Here is a 15,845-nt window from a genome sequence, read left to right as displayed (position 1 = left end):
GGTTTCTTCCTCATGATGGCTCAGGGAGTTGTTTCTTGCCACCATCAACTCTGGCTTGCTCATTAGGGACTAATTTAAACTAAAAATTATTTTTTTCCATAGCACTGTTAAAAGTGCTATACAAATAAAATTGAATTGAATTGAAACCAATTGTTACTAGATAATAGCTAGCTAATGCCATATAACTATACAATGTTAGCAAGATACATTGTGTGCAGTGTGGTCACAGGGTGGCAGCTGCCACATTTAAATAGGCTTTGCCATGTATCATTACTCCACATAGATAACTATTCTGCCAGCTATCCATAAATAAACAAGAGTCCATTATTCATGAGTCGATTCCCAGAACTAGTACAGCAGACACAGGAACCTGATATGCACCACTTTCCAGTCCAATACAGTGAACTGGATTGAATTCTGGAGTGAAATTAGAAAAAAAAATTGGTTATAAAGGAGCTGACATGATCACAACAGACATGAAAACAGGACGACAGGATGCCACCCCATGCACGCTTTCTTGACCCACCACTTCTACCTAGCCAAAGACTCGAGGCCACCAAGCAGCATTGGACATTGGATATTTAGCCCTTTTGTGCATACCTGTCAAACATTAGCTCACATTAACATGGCATAAATTATTACATAACTATATAGAAATAGTGAAATAGAAATTTTGATAGCATTTTCAGGTCCGAGAGCATCTGAGCAGGGTGGTCTGTGAATTGAATGAATGAACCTTGGTTTTGTGAAGCAATAAAAAAAGAGGGAGGGGCTGTGGTCTGTGGTCACTAAAAGTGCAGAATGTGCTGTTTATTTTTGTCTTCTTTAGCCATTCAGATGTTGATTTTCTGGTGTGCTTGGGATCATTGTCCTGTTGCATGACCCAATTTCAGCCCAGCTTATGCTGCTGGGCAGATGGCCTCACTTTTGTCTTAAGAATATGCTGGTATAAATAGGAGTTTATTGCTGTCTCAATGACTGCAATATATATCATTTATACTTGTAATTTATTTTATATAAACTCAGCAAGGCTCTGGCAGTTTGTGTATATTTTGAGTTCATTTTCCTTCTATATTATGTCTTATAATCAGACGATTTCCAAAGCACATCTCACAAATGTTGCATGCATATATGTGAACTGGTTTTATCTTAAAATAAAAACTAAGTGGTTTTGAGATTTTTGATAGAACCAAGTCAGTTATCTGGTCATTTTGTAACATGCACATTGCTGGTTTTGTTGGTAGCACAGATATCATTTTTCTCTGACCAATTTGGAGATGAAAACTACAAAAACTATAGTTTGGTCAAGAGATACAAAAAAGATGTTGGCCTTGTTCTGTGGCTTATAGAGAATTTTTAATTGTCCTCTCATTGTTTGCCTTTCTAATTCTATGGCTACATGTTTTAATAGGAGCCATGTTCTATAGTTTGTATAATAATTTTTTTCACAGTAGAAATATAAGTTTGTGTTTTACATTTTTTGGTCAAACAAATTGCATGCCACCTTGACCCAAAACCATGGACTGGCAAAACCTTTTATATAAGTCTTTGGTTTTAATAGTATTCTTTTCTGACTGAGGTATGTAATACACTTGGTCCAGTTTTTTTTAAAGGAGGCTGTTGGGAAATTTGGCCTAATGGCCACAAGGGTTGGAACTTTTAACTACATTTCTCTTGTCTCATTTATAATTTACTACCTAACAATAATTCTAGTCTCTTTATTAACCCCTTTAATTCACAGTATTTTATTCAGTTGTTTATCTATAGTCATATTATTTAGTAACTACTTATTTAGTACCCACCGTGAAACTAATAGGAAAGGTTTACAGTTTGAGTGAAGAATACAAGTTTGGACCTGTCAGCGGATCCTGGAAGTTTAAGAGGTTATGTATACATCAGAGTTGATTGTATCTGTGTAACACATTTCTTTCACAAGGTTATGTTCAGTATTGTGGGTTGTTTTTATTCCAGAAGTTTCCTCAACAAACTACTGGAAACTACTTTGATGTCCTCATGCTCATGGTAAGCATCTGTTTGGTCTAAAACCTTTTATTTTTCAGTGTTACATAATGTAACTTTATGATATATTTGTATGTCACAGTATACCCTTTGCCTCTGTAAATAAAAGTCAATTTACCTTCACAGAGATTATGTAGTATTATGTCTTATTGTTAACAATATTTGTCCCTGTCCCTATCACATTTGCTTGATTAATCCATGTCCCTTATGTCTTTTAGAATGATGTACCATTAATCCACCAGTGGTGGTTGTTTTTCCTGATGGAACAGTCTCAGATAAAGGGATACGACCTCTCTGCAAGTGTGATGAGGCTTTTGGATTATTGGAAGACACCCTTCAGGCTCTTTTTACAGTATCTAGGATAATCCCTACAGAAGTCTTGCCTTATATGCAAGTCTTGATTGACCAGACAGCAGAGGAGAAGCTAGTAGACTTTATAGCCTAGGGGACCCAGCAGCATTTATTGGTATACTGTTTGCAATTAAAATTAAAGTTTTGTCATTAACACTACACCACAAATAAGTAAACAGTGTCAACTATGGACACTTCTGCTTAGCAGTGGTAGCTCAGTTGTTAGGTCGTGGATCTTTTGCACTTTTTTCTGACCATAGAGGATACTGAGTGTTAATGAGCCTTCATAGTGGGTGGACAGAATCCACAAAAGCCAGCTCTTCAGGTGCCTGTGTACCTGGGCTCTCAGGAACAGCTTCTTTTACTTGATATCCTCAAAACTGCACCAACAGCATTGGTATCAGAGCTCAATTGCAGTTCAAAATGAAAAAGATTAAAATTTAGATAGATCAAACATCTTCTTTTAGAAAATTGTTTATAATACAGATATTAAGTAATAAAGTAATTAAGTAATAAAGTTCAAACACACATTTAATCTGCAGCTGCACCCATTTTCTTCCTTGGTCATAGGAGAGTAGCGGACTAAGATAATATAATTATATACATAGTCTTACAGGGACATGGCCCAAAAGAATGAGAAGAAAAATGTATCAAAAATTCATAGTTCTTAGTTCTATTTGTTTATTTCACACTGTTCTAGCATTCATTAAACATTTATTACATGCCTGTATTTGTTGTATGCGTCTCACCTCATAGAAAATTTAATACAACTACTAGTAGTATCATATTATTACCTCTTTACTGGTCTAAATTTCAAACAATCAATGTAGACTGAATAAGCATGAAATACACCATGAGCCAACATGATTCGCCTACACCAGCTATTTTTAGGTGAAGCAGAATAGTTAGCTGTATTTAGTACATTATGAATACACCCACTGAAAATATACCCAAATACATGCCATCGTGATTTGTCGAGTTTAGTCCTGATTTTGAAATTGCCCCTCTCTTGACCATAGCAAGATCCCCAGTTAGAGACTAAGCAAGAAGCTCAAAAACAAGAACTCAAAATCAGGTGTACCCAATCCTCCACCATCATTGTCTGTTGCACATTTTCTCTCTGTGCTCTGCCTTTTTTTAATTACCTTTATTTTTAGATTTAAATAAACCCATGATAAAAGTACCAGTAGCCCCAAGAGCAGTGCCTACACTACCACCAATGCCTGCACCAATGCCTGCACCAACACCTGCACCAATAACACCGGCAGAAACAACACCCACTATAGCTCCAACTACACATCCAACTACAGATGCATCTCCACCTGCAACACCGCTAGCAATATGCAAAAACTTCTTGTTTCTTCTGCAAAATGCTTCAAAATCCTCCTTGTCTTTCCCTTTTGTCTCCTCTCTTCTGAAACTGTCTGTTTTTTCTCCTCCTCTCACCTGAGTCTTTCTGTTTCCTCCCTCCTCCTCCTCTCTCCTGAGTCTCTCTGTTTTCTCCCTCCTTTTCCTCTCCTCCTCCCTCATCCTTCTCTCCTCCTTCAGCGCTTGCGCTAATCTCTTTATTTCCTCGCTCGTCCTGCTCCACACATCCTCCTCTCTCCTGAGTCTCTCTGTTTCTTCCTTTCTTTTCCTCTCCTCCTCTCTCCTGAGTCTTTCTGTTTCCTCCCTCATCCTTCTCTCCTCCTTCAGCGCTTGTGCTAATCTCTTTATTTCCTCGCTCGTCCTGCTCCATTCATCCTCTTCTCTCCTGGGATTGTCCATTTCCTCCCTCATGCTCCTCCTCCTCCTCCTCCTCCTCATATGCTCCTCTCTCTTGAGTCTCTCCCTTTCCTCTCTCATCCTCCTGTCCTCCTCCTCTTGCTTGAGTTTCTCTGTTTCCTCCCTCATCCTTTTCTCCTTCTCCTCTTGCCTGTCTCTCACTGCTTCCTCATATATCTGATTGGAGTAGCAGGTTCCTCCATTTTCCTCCACCATTCTGTCTATCCTCTCCAGTAGCTTACTGACCTGCTCTCTGTTTCTCAGTTGTTTATTGTTGAAGATGTGATATCCACCTCCACACTCATCAACTAGTTTACTGAGAGATCTGTTCTCCTGAATCAACATATCTACAGACTTCTTCTCTAACAAGTCTCCATGGGTGAAGAGAAATATTGTGTATTTTTTCATCTCTCTTCCAAAAATCAGCTCTAATTTTTGAAAAACATTTTCCTCCTGTTCAGTGAATCTGATGGTAGCAGGCTGGACATAAAGGAAAGCGTGGGGTCCTGGACTGGACAGATAAAAACTCCTTCCTATCTCCATACCTAACTTCTCAGAGCATAGTCTTGTGTCGAATAACCCTGGTGTGTCGATAACAGATATATTCCTCCCTGAAACCATTGCCTGATGCAATTCACTCTCTGATGTTATAGAGGATGAACTGAGCTCAGATTTGAATCTCTTCTCTCCCAGGATGGCGTTTCCTGTAGTGCTCTTCCCAACACCAGTCTTACCCACCAGTATGATTCTCCTGTGAAGAGAATCTTTTTTAGGATCTGGTGGTGTTGTCCGAGGGAATCCCATTTCTGCAGCTGAAAGTGGATAAAAAAGAACAATATTGCACAGTTCAATATGTCCTTACATTTCTGTTCACCTTTGGTGTTAAAAAGATATTTATAAACACATCAATTCTTCTCAGGAAATGCATTTTTATGTATTAATACCCACCCATATGAATCTATAGCTAAACCCTGCCCTGTTAAGTCTGATTTACTGGCAGTGTTTCAGATGATGAGTAGAGTTAGTGCCCTGTTAAAGATATGCCAATCAAATAATTTTAATCAATTTTATATTTACTGTGTGTGTGTTTATGTGTGTGTGATTCCAATATGGACAAGAATTTAAACTTGTTTCCATGCACTGAGAAAAGAACAATAACCTGTTTACTCTAAATTAATGCGGCATGGAAGCAGCTTTTGTGTCATTACCAAAGTTTACGAAAGTTTTTAAGGAATTTTATGCTTTCTGATGCTTGTGTGTATTTAACACATGTTTAATATATCTCTTACACTCTTTTAGCAGTATTTTAGCCAAGTGTGTGCATGTGTGTGCAGGTGTCAGAAACCTGAAACTGTTTTTTGGTTCTACTGTGTAAAACATCTGTTTATACTGCCTTCAATGGGTGACATCAGTAATAAGAGCACAATTTATCCTGGGTCTGCTGTGTTTTTGGAATGAATTGCGGGGCAGTTTGAACCAGATTGCTTCATTGCAAGTCAGAGTGTAAAGTCAAGAAGAGTCAGAATTTTGGTTGCACAACAGACACTTAAGTTATGCCATAAATAGTAGCACATGTGATCATACATGAAAACTTAGTCACACAGAGTGATGGATTTCACCATCCAATCACACATGATCAGATATAAACAGGAAATACTGTTTCCACAATCAAAATGTTTTGAGATGCGGAGAAGCAGTTATATCCAGCTTTTTTCAGTGTAATATATTTACTCCAGGTTAGTTATATGTTAACTGTCACATAATGCGAGTGGAGATGGATGCAACTGCAGTAAGCGTTTATTGAGAGGCAGGCAGACAAATCCAAAAATGAAGACCAAACACAAAGTGAAAAACAAGCACCGGGTCAGGCGATCTGCAAACAGGCATAACAGCTGGGTAGGTCGAAAGTCAGGAGGCGAAATACTGAACGATACTGCGCGAAGCACAAAGACACATGTGGGGTATAAGTATACAAACTAATCAAGGGTAAATAGGGAGCAGGTGAGATTGATCATGACACCTGAGAGGAAACATCCAATAACAATACAGGGGTGGTGACAGGACAGAAACCAAAAGTAAAAGTAAAGTAAGTAAGTCCTGTCACCCCAGAAGCAACGCGCTAACTGCTTAAGCGCATTGGTCTCAGGCATTAGCACATTGTGGGAGGCTGCACCACAGGCTCTGGCATGAACAGAACTTGGGAGACAGTGCCGTCTGCCTCTGGCAGGAGCATGCCATGGGAGGCCGCACCATCAGCTTCCTCCTTTTCCTCTCCTGGAGCTTAGCAGGGGAGACCACCTGGAGCTCACGAGGTGAGGCCACCACATTGGCCTCTGGCTGGAACTCGGAAGGTGAGACCACCTTGTTAGTCTCAGGCTGGAGCTCTGGAGGTGAGGCCGCCACATTGGCCTCTGGCTGCAGCTCTGCAGGGGAGACCACCTCGTTGGTCTCAGGCTGGAGCTCTGGAGGTGAGACTGCCATGTTGGCCTCTGGCTGGAGTTTGAGGGGAGGCCGCCACACTGGCCTCTTCACAGTAGCTGGTGAACAGCCGAAAGGGGTCCAGACTCCCAGACTCTTTCATGTTCACACTCACTAGATTACACACACCTGGACTCAATCACCTTCACTCAACACTTACAGTATAAATAGACTATCAGTTCTCACACTCATTGTGAAGTATATGCACTGTGTCATTGTGCCAGTCGATACCAAGCCTTGATTTATTGTTTGTTTACTTGGTTTGATCTAGTTCCTGTTCTTCATATGTTTGCTCTTCCCTGCCTTTGTTTATGCTGTTTGCACATCACTTGACCCTTTTTTTTGTTTTTTGATCACGTTTTTGGATTATGTCTTTGTCCTGTTTGCCACAATTAATAAAACCACTGAGTACCTGCACTTGCATCCTCAACTGTTTCCTGACAGAATACTTTGCGACTCCATGGATGCAGCAGGAAGCAACGAGTGGCACCCAGTGCTAGCAGCACAGGGCCACTTCATAGGAGCGCAGCAGCAGCAGATCAACATGTTGACCAAACAGCTAGCACAGCTCAGAGCCGCCACACCAGCTACACCAATTCTACCTCCAGCTGCTTCTCTGTCTGCTACACCGCTCATTGCTCACCCAGAGAAGTATGCCCGTGACTCCGCTGGCTGCAAGAGTTTCATGCTGCAGTGCGTGCTTACTTTGCTGGTCAAAATAGGATCCCGGACAGCACCAGGGTCACTCAGTTTGTCAGCCTGGATTTGGAACCACGCTAGAATTTGGAGCCAAGATGTAGAACCAAGAGGGAGAGCACTCTGTCTCCTCTGATTGCTTCTTACAGCATTTCAAGGAAGTCTTTGACCATTCATCTGAGGACAAAGAGACTGGTGAGGAACTCATAGCCATCAAGCAAGGTAATCAGATTGCTGCTGAGTGTGCTCTTGATTCCGCGCTTTGGTGATGGGTAGTGGCCAGAACGAGACAGTTCTCAAGGTCTATTGCCAGGGGCTAAATGATGACCAGCTCAGTGAACTGGCCTGTCATGACGACCAGGTCACCCTCAACACCTTAATCGACATGTCCAACCAACATGACACTCTGATCAAGAACTGCTGAGCTGAGAAGGTGATCGTCACTCCCGTTCCAGAACTCCAGGCCACAGATCTCATGCAACTTGGCCAGATGAGGCTCGACGCTTTGGAACACCAATGGTGTCAGAAAGAGAGGTTATGTTTTTACTGTGGCATTCCCCAAAATCAGATTGCACAGTGCTCGTCTCAGCGTGGCAGCAGAGTTCCACAGTCTATGACTGAGCAAGCGGCCTCCAAGTCTTGCTCCACCACAGTGAGTCTCCTGCCAGTTTCTTCTCTTGCCACAATTTTGTAATTCCTATACAGGTAATGCACTCAGGAAATCTCTATTCTGTCTTAGTGCTGATCAACTCTGGTGTGGCAGGGAGCTTCACAGATGGCGCCTCGCCCAAAAACTCCAGTGACCCTTACTGCCACTGCAATGCAAATTCAAGATCTAGGCCCTCGACAGCGGACACATTGGAAGGGGATCAATAACCCAAGGCACCAAACCCCTCATCCTCCATGTCAGCGCACTACACCAGGAACACATCTCTCTTCTGTTCACTGTAACCACTAAGTTCCTGTTGGTCCTGGGGTTCCCCTGGATGCAAACCCATGACCCCCAAATCTCATGGAAGAAACGTGAAATCGCACACTGGTCCACACGCAGTCATGCCAATTGTCTTTGTACAATTGGTGGCCTCCACCTTCATCGAAACCCAGACACCACAGCACCTGTGATCATACCTCCAAAATACCAAGAGTATTGTGAAATATTCAGTAAAGCCAAGGCCAGAGGCCTTCCTCCTCATCACCCCTATGACTCTGCAGTTGAGTTGCTGGCTGATCCCACACCCCCGCTAAAGAGCACAGGCTATGAAAGAATACATCAAGCAAGCCCTTAAGCAGGGGTACATCCACCACTCTACCTCACCAGTTTCCGCCGGATTCTTCTTTGTGGGGAAAAAGGGAATGGAATAAAGCCATACATCAACTATCTGATGCTGAACCAAGTCGTGGTCAAATATCGCTATACTCTGCCTCCGTTCCAGCCATCCTAGAGCAACTTCGTGAGGCAAGAATTTTCACAAAACTCAAGCTGCGAAGTGCCTACAATCTTGTGTGCATCACGGAGGGAGATGAGTGGAAGAGTGCCTTTAGCACGACCTGGTCATTTTGAGTATCATTGGGCTATCTTTGTCACCTGCAGTGTTTCAGTGTCTCATTACTGACGTGCTGCAGCAAATGTTGGGAAAGTATGTTATCACCTACATCGACAATATTCTTATCTACTCCCCCGACAAAGTCACCCACATCCAGCATGTCAAAAGAGTCCTGTCACAGTACCAGCTTTATGTAAAGGGGGACAAATATGAATTCCATGTGCAAAAGGTGGCCTTCCTATATCCTATATCATAGGACCAAAGGGGGTGCTTATGGACCAGGACAAGGTCTCAGCAGTAACCAACTGGTCTGTACCCACCAATGACAAGGAACAGAAATGGTTCTTGGGATTTGCCAACTTCTACCAGCGTTTCATAAGGGGCTTCAGGAGCAACGCAGAACCTTTGACTGCTCTGTTAAAGGAGGGGACCAAGAGCCTGCAGTGAGATGTCTCAGCAAGCAAGCTTTTAAACACAGAGACTGGAGTACGGGTTGTCCTCTCCCAGCAGTCAGGAGAAAAGCCCAACCTCCACCCAGTTGCCTTCTTATCCCCTGCTGAGAGGAACTACGAGTGAGAGCCAACCAGCACAGAGCCGTGTGTGTGTGTATTTATAAAATAAAACTGCTGAAAAGTGAAAGTAAAAGATAAAGAGTAAAGCACCTTTTTGATTTGTTCCAAGCCTGCCTCCAGCTTCGTCATTCCCCACCTGAACCTGGGAAGCGTTACGCTGGTGCCGAAACCCAGGAAAACTGATGAAAAGACACCATCATGGAGTCTTCACTGCTGGCCGAGATCATTACGACCCTTGCCAACCTCCACCAGACCCAGCATCAGGCCCTCCTCCAGCTGCGCCGCGAGCAGGAGCAGTGCATCAAGGAGCTGCTCGATGTCCAGGTGGTGGATAGGCAGGTGCTCTACGGCTTGGTCCAGCAAGCGGGTATTCCAGCTGTGGCCCCAGTGGCCATGCCCCACGTCACCCTAGCCAAGATGGGAGAAGCCCAACTTGCAGCCCAGCAGCTGCCGGTTGCCAACATGCCGGAGTACCCGGACTGAAAACAGACGATTTTGCAACAGGTTGACCGCACCCTGAACAGCGCCGTCAGCGTTTTCACTCGCTGTCCCTCCCCGAGCTCGTCTGTCTGTTTGGCAGGTGAACCCCCCTCTTCTCGCTCTCATCCCTCCCCTCCTCTTCCCCCTTTCCCCATCCCTGCACCATGGAAACAGGGGTCAACCCGCTCCACACCCATCCCTTCCCCTCCCATCCCTCTCTGCCTGTTTCCTTTTCCCCTCAAGTCGGTGGATCCGGGGCTGCAGGTGTGGGAGTAAAGTCCGGGCCACCATCCGACGGTGGGGCACTTAGGACAGGACAAAACACTGAACCGGCTCATGACCTGCTTCCATTGGCCGGGCATTCGCGGCAATGTTCACAGGTGGTGTGCAGCATGTCGCGAATGTCAGCTGGTGAATCTGCCAGCCACCCCAACAGCACCATTGCGCCCACTTCCATTAATCAAGGTCCCCTTCAAAAGAAAGGACCTCTTTGGGCCATTAGATCGAACTGCATGAGGCCATCGCTTTGTGTTAGTTCTAGTGGACTATGCAACGCAATACCCGGAAGCAGTGCCTCTCTGCAACATCTCCGTACGTAATGTTGCGGAGGCACTCTTCCATGTCATCTCCTGAGTTGGGATCCCGAAAGAGATCCTGACTTATCAGGGCATGTCTTTCATGTCATAAACACTAGGCAAGCTTTAGGATTTGCTGGGGATTAAATCGATTCGCACCAGCGTTTACCATCCGCAGACCAATCAAACGCTAAAAAACATGATTCGTAAGTTCATGAGACAACCCCAGTCCCTTATGGAGACCACTTCTCTCTGTCCCAAGATGTTGTCAAGTTGCAGGCGGAGTTTTCTGATGTGTTCTTGCCTCTACCTGGTCGCGCTAATCTCATAGATCACCACATACAGACACCCCAGGGGTGGTAGTACGCAGCCGCCTGTCTACTCAAGCATAAAAAAAAAATGGGTCATGGGCAGGTGCATCCCCAAATTTATAAGACAGCAGCGATAGTGGCCTGCCCAAGACCCAAGACCAAAAAGGAGGTGAGACGGTTTCTGGGACAGGCTGGCTATTATTGTAGGTTTGTGCCTAATTATTCAGATGGCCCCAGCCTGCTGCCTGATCTTACTAAAAAGGGGGTGCCAGATTCGGTCCAGAGGATGGAGCCCTGCCAGCAGGCTTTCACTCAGGTAAAAACTGCAGTCTGTGGCAGACCACTTTTACATACTTCTGATTTCTCTCTTCCTTTTGTTTTGCAGACAGACGCATTGGACAGAGGTTTGGGGGCCGTGTTGTCCAAGGTGGTGGAGGGGGAGGAGCGCCCTGTGCTGTGCATCAGCTGCAAGCTCTCCATGTGAGAGACTAAGTACAGCACAATAGAGAAGGAGTGTCTAGCCATAAAAAGTGTGCTGTTGGGACGGGCCTTCACCCTCTGTTCAGACCACGCTCCGCTCCAGTGGCTCCACCACATGAAAGATCCTATTAGTATCTGGCACTTCAGCCGTTTAAGTTCAAGGTGTTCCTCAGGCCAGGGGTGCACATGGCTGTGGCAGATTTCCCCTTCATGGAGAAACTGGGTGTCTCAGTAAGCCTACCTTCTGGCTACCACCTCCAAGCTATCGGCCAAGTGGAAAGGGTGAACCAGGAGATTGGGCAGTTCCTACGGGCTTTCTGTGCCGACAATCAGGAGGACTGGGCACGATTCCACACTTGGGCAGAATACGCCCAAATATCCCTGAAGCGCTCTGTAACAAACCTCACTCTGTTCCAATGCGTCGTGGGGTAATAGCTGCCACTGTTCCCATGGAACACCAACCCCACGGATTCACCCATTGTGGACAGATGGTTCCAGCGTAGTGAACAAGTGTGGGAACAGGCCCAACAACACCTTGGGCTTGTGGACCAGGTGAATAAAGAATATGCAGATAAACGGTGTGGTGACACACCCAGCAACAAACCAGGTGACCAGGTATGGCTTCCACCAGAGACCTACGGGTTATAGAGGGAAACCGAAAACTGTCACACCAATATGTCGGTCAAAGTCCTCCAGAGAATAAAAGATGTCACCAACAAGCTGGAAGTACCATGCCACAGTCATCTAGTTGTTCAAGACTCAGAAAGCCATGGCCAGAAAAATGTACAAGTACAACTGTGGGTGGAACTTCTGTGGATAATTTTTGATTAGTATAGAAAAAAAGCGAGAAGGCTCCCTGACCAGGCCTGGGGCCTAATTTATAAAACTTTGCATGGATTCCAGAGAGATAGTGGGCATATGCACAAAACCAGGAAACTGCATGTGCACAAAAAAATTCTGATTTATAAAACCTTGCATATGCTCACCTGCTTTAAAAATTACAGTCTTTTTGAAAATATGCGCAGGTGAAAAAGCCTTCTCTCCTGACTGGTTACCGCTCACAAATATCCATAAATAGTCAATGCAAATGCTTTCATACAAATATGGGGTGTCCCATTTATTTTTGAGTGAGGTAACATTGAAAATGGTGGAGAGAAAAGCAAAAAAGAGGATTGTTTGGGAATGCAAAAAGGAAGTTGTGTCAGAGATCTAGACAAAGGGACACAATTACCTCTAAAAGAAATAAAAGGGATTAGGTCTGAAATACCAATGACATTCAAAAGACTTGTTAAAAAATATCTTTGCACTGGTCTCAGCTATTCACAATCGATGCATGAATTTCTCACCCAGTCTCACAGGGTGAAAATTACGCTTGTATGGTGGGTAGAGAAGAGAAGTCAATTTCATTATGCCAACCAATGTGGCTGGCATGATGGTGCTTAATGATGGCTGTGATATCCGCAAGTCATCCAAAGGTTGTTAAGAGCTCTAAGTGGACAGGTTTTGCATGTTGTTCTCTCTAAACCTGTGACAAGCTCCGCACATAGTTCCAAGAGAATGGCTCTTGGAAATTTAAATTGGCTCATTTGCTAGTCATCAGTGTGGTGTCTAAAAACATATTCTTGCCTTATTGTTTGGTTGGCGTGGTCTACTAACAATGCCAAAAACACCACTGGGTCATAGACAATGCATCGTTCTATAGCCTATTTATATAATTTTGTAGCCTTTTAATAGATCTATGAATGTGTGAAATTGCTTAGACGCTCAATTTCCTGCCAAGCATTTCTTTATAAATCCCTGTTTCTGAGTAGAAGGGCTGTATACGCACATTTCAGACCTTTTTTGTGTGTACACACTCTTTATAAATGAGGCCCCATGTCCCTCAGTGCTCACCTAACACAGTGATTGAATATAAAATGAAAAACCACTTACGGATCATTTCTGGTGCCTCTGAGATTTTATTAATTAACTTTCTAACTTGATTTGTATTTTGGGAGAAGTTGTTGAAGACGTGATATCTGTTTTGAAATCTCTGTAGGACTTCTTTCACTTCTTCTGTCTGTTCTATAAACTGCTCAATAGTGAGATTTTCTCTCTCCAGTTCGTCTCCTTTGGTGAAGAGGATCCACGTGTTCTGGACAAGACATTCTGGTATAAAATACCCAATCAGACGAGCAGCTTGTTTTTCTTCAGAATCAAGTCTTTGTGCTTTTATCACCAACAGAATCACAGTGCGAGCTGAATCATTTAACTGGAAGAGAGATTGATATTGTTTTATTGTAATCTCATTGCTTGGTACTGGATTGAAGAGTCCTGGTGTGTCATACACATTAAGAGTCACTCCATCAAAAGTCACACACTCCATTTGAACCTCTTGAGTTACAGCTTTAAAGCTGTTCTTGGAAATAAAAACATTGTTCCTCAGTAAAGTGTTTCCTGAAGCACTTTTTCCATATCCTGTTTTTCCAAGAAGAATGACATTAAAAAGCAGAGGACGAGTAAGACTCTTCTGGAGTGATGCCATTTTTCTATCCTCCTAAAATTACCTAAAGAAAAGGGAGGAAATCACTCATTTACTAGTCATGTCTATTGTTCTTACAATACACTCACCTGTGATGATTTTTCCCGCTAAGTAAAACTTCTTAAATATAGAACTACTTTGATACACACAGTGTGTGAAATTAAGAAAAAAGATTTGCAAAGAATAAAATAAAATGTTTAAAAACAATATTTGCCCAGAAATTACTTGAGGAGTGAATAAATATCAATGTGATATGCATGTTTGAAACTGAAAGAGTAAAGACACTGAAAAAAGAAGAGAGACAAGTAACATTTAATAAATGTATTGATATTGTAGCAAAGTAGGTTAAAACATTTATATAATCCTGTCATTCTGGAATATAAAAATGTCATGCTGAAATATACATACTCACCTTTTAATGAATTGTAACTGATTCAAAAAACACGTTTGATCGTTAACATAACCTGGCTCATCGGATGTGTAAGTCCACACAGGTGTTGATATCGAAAGGATGACTGATGATCTTGTTTATTCAAGTCCAACAGGTTTGCTCTCCTCAGTGAGACTGGCTGAGAAGCTTGTTGAAAGAGCTCTGGTGATGATAGACTCTATACTTCAGCAGGTGAAATCTCTAGGTGTGTTCCAAATATAGTCTATCTTTGATATCTTTTATATTATATTCTTCCTGTTCAGCAGACAAGCAGTCTAAACCGACCGTCTGCTCCCTGCCTTGAATCGACACTCAACTTACGCCATATTGAGACTGCGTCTGTTTCCCAAGCTGAACAAAATGTAGAAAGTTTGTCTTAGCAAACTTGACATAAAATTAGATCTTACTAGATTCATAGCTAGCACCTTTGATCTGAAGCTAGGGTATTTAATTTCTTACATCCAGAGCGCTTTTTGTAAATGAAATTTTTATTTATGAGGGATTTAATGTACTGTGTTAACAGAAATGTGGATTAGACCTAATGAGTATGTAGTGTTAAATGTAGCTAGCCCTCCCAGATACAGTCATATACACACCACCCTCTTCTAACTTGTAATCTGTAAGTGTCACGGGTTGGAGAGGGAGATGGATGCAAGTGCAGATAATTTATTGTGTATAGTACAAACAAAACAACCCGAAAACAAATAACATAAACATGAACTATGGATACGAGGCAAGAGACAAACAGACTATAAGCGATAATGAAGCACACACAACAAACAACAACTACAACAAAAGCTTGATGGTGAGACACTGAAAAACTAGAACTTAAATAGTGGCGCTGAAAAGGTATAACAAGACACAGGTAAGAGTGATTAGCATGTGACATGCTGGAGCTGATGGGCACGGTAGTTCTGTGACATTATACATTATATATATATATATATATATATATATATATATATATATATATAGAGAGAGAGAGAGAGAGAGAGAGAGAGAGAGAGAGACAGAGAGAAGCTAATAATTAGTCAGATAAGACTAAAGGCTCCAACAACATTTTCTAGTCTTTCAAGTCTATCAATATTTTAATTGAGCATTTGATCTGAGTATTTATCTGTCCAGTCCAGTGGTCTCATTTATTGCTTATGCTCATAGAAACTTGGATTTATAAAGAAATACTTGACAGGAAACAGGCCATACAAAACCCATAACCTGTCAAGCTATATTCAAGTTACTGTAAGAATGTGGGTGTGTGTGCTTGTGTGTTTTGGATGTGTGTATATGTTTTGGGTGTGTGTGATGTGTGTGTTTTGCTCATGTTCCTTGTTGAGCCTGAGATTAAATTGAATTTCTATTAATCTGTGTTCTATATCCCTTTGTTAGTTTAGAGTGCCAGTAAACCACAGTAGGCAACTTGGTTAGCATAGGAATGAGACTAAAAACCAGGAATCTCATTTATAAAACATTCATTTTAAAAACTAAAATTTGAATCCTTACGCCATTTTGAAGCTGAGAAAGGGGAAAATCCATGAGAGCCATTGCAAGCATTGGGCATAGCCAATACGACAATACGGAGTGTCCTGAAAAAGAAAGAAACCACTGGTGTATTAACAACCAGACA

General features: G+C 42.6%; 1 protein-coding gene across 1 annotated transcript; it reads right to left on the bottom strand.

Annotated features, from left to right (window-relative positions):
• Window positions 1–2,982: 2,982 nt before the first annotated feature.
• Window positions 2,983–4,940, bottom strand: LOC128317710 (GTPase IMAP family member 9-like). The gene has a single exon (XM_053231477.1). The coding sequence runs from the start codon at window positions 4,936–4,938 to the stop codon at window positions 3,508–3,510; it is 1,431 nt and encodes a 476-aa protein (XP_053087452.1). The 5' UTR covers window positions 4,939–4,940; the 3' UTR covers window positions 2,983–3,507.
• Window positions 4,941–15,845: the final 10,905 nt, after the last annotated feature.

Source organism: Pangasianodon hypophthalmus, chromosome 29, assembly GCF_027358585.1.
Source record: "Pangasianodon hypophthalmus isolate fPanHyp1 chromosome 29, fPanHyp1.pri, whole genome shotgun sequence".
Lineage (NCBI taxonomy): Eukaryota > Metazoa > Chordata > Actinopteri > Siluriformes > Pangasiidae > Pangasianodon > Pangasianodon hypophthalmus.
Note: the sequence above shows the minus strand (reverse complement) of the source record. Positions and strands in the feature narration are given on the sequence as shown.

Coding starts and splice junctions, on each gene's coding strand:
- LOC128317710 (XM_053231477.1), bottom strand. CDS start 4,938: ATGGGATTCCCTCGGACAACACCACCAGATCCTAAAAAAGATTCTCTT.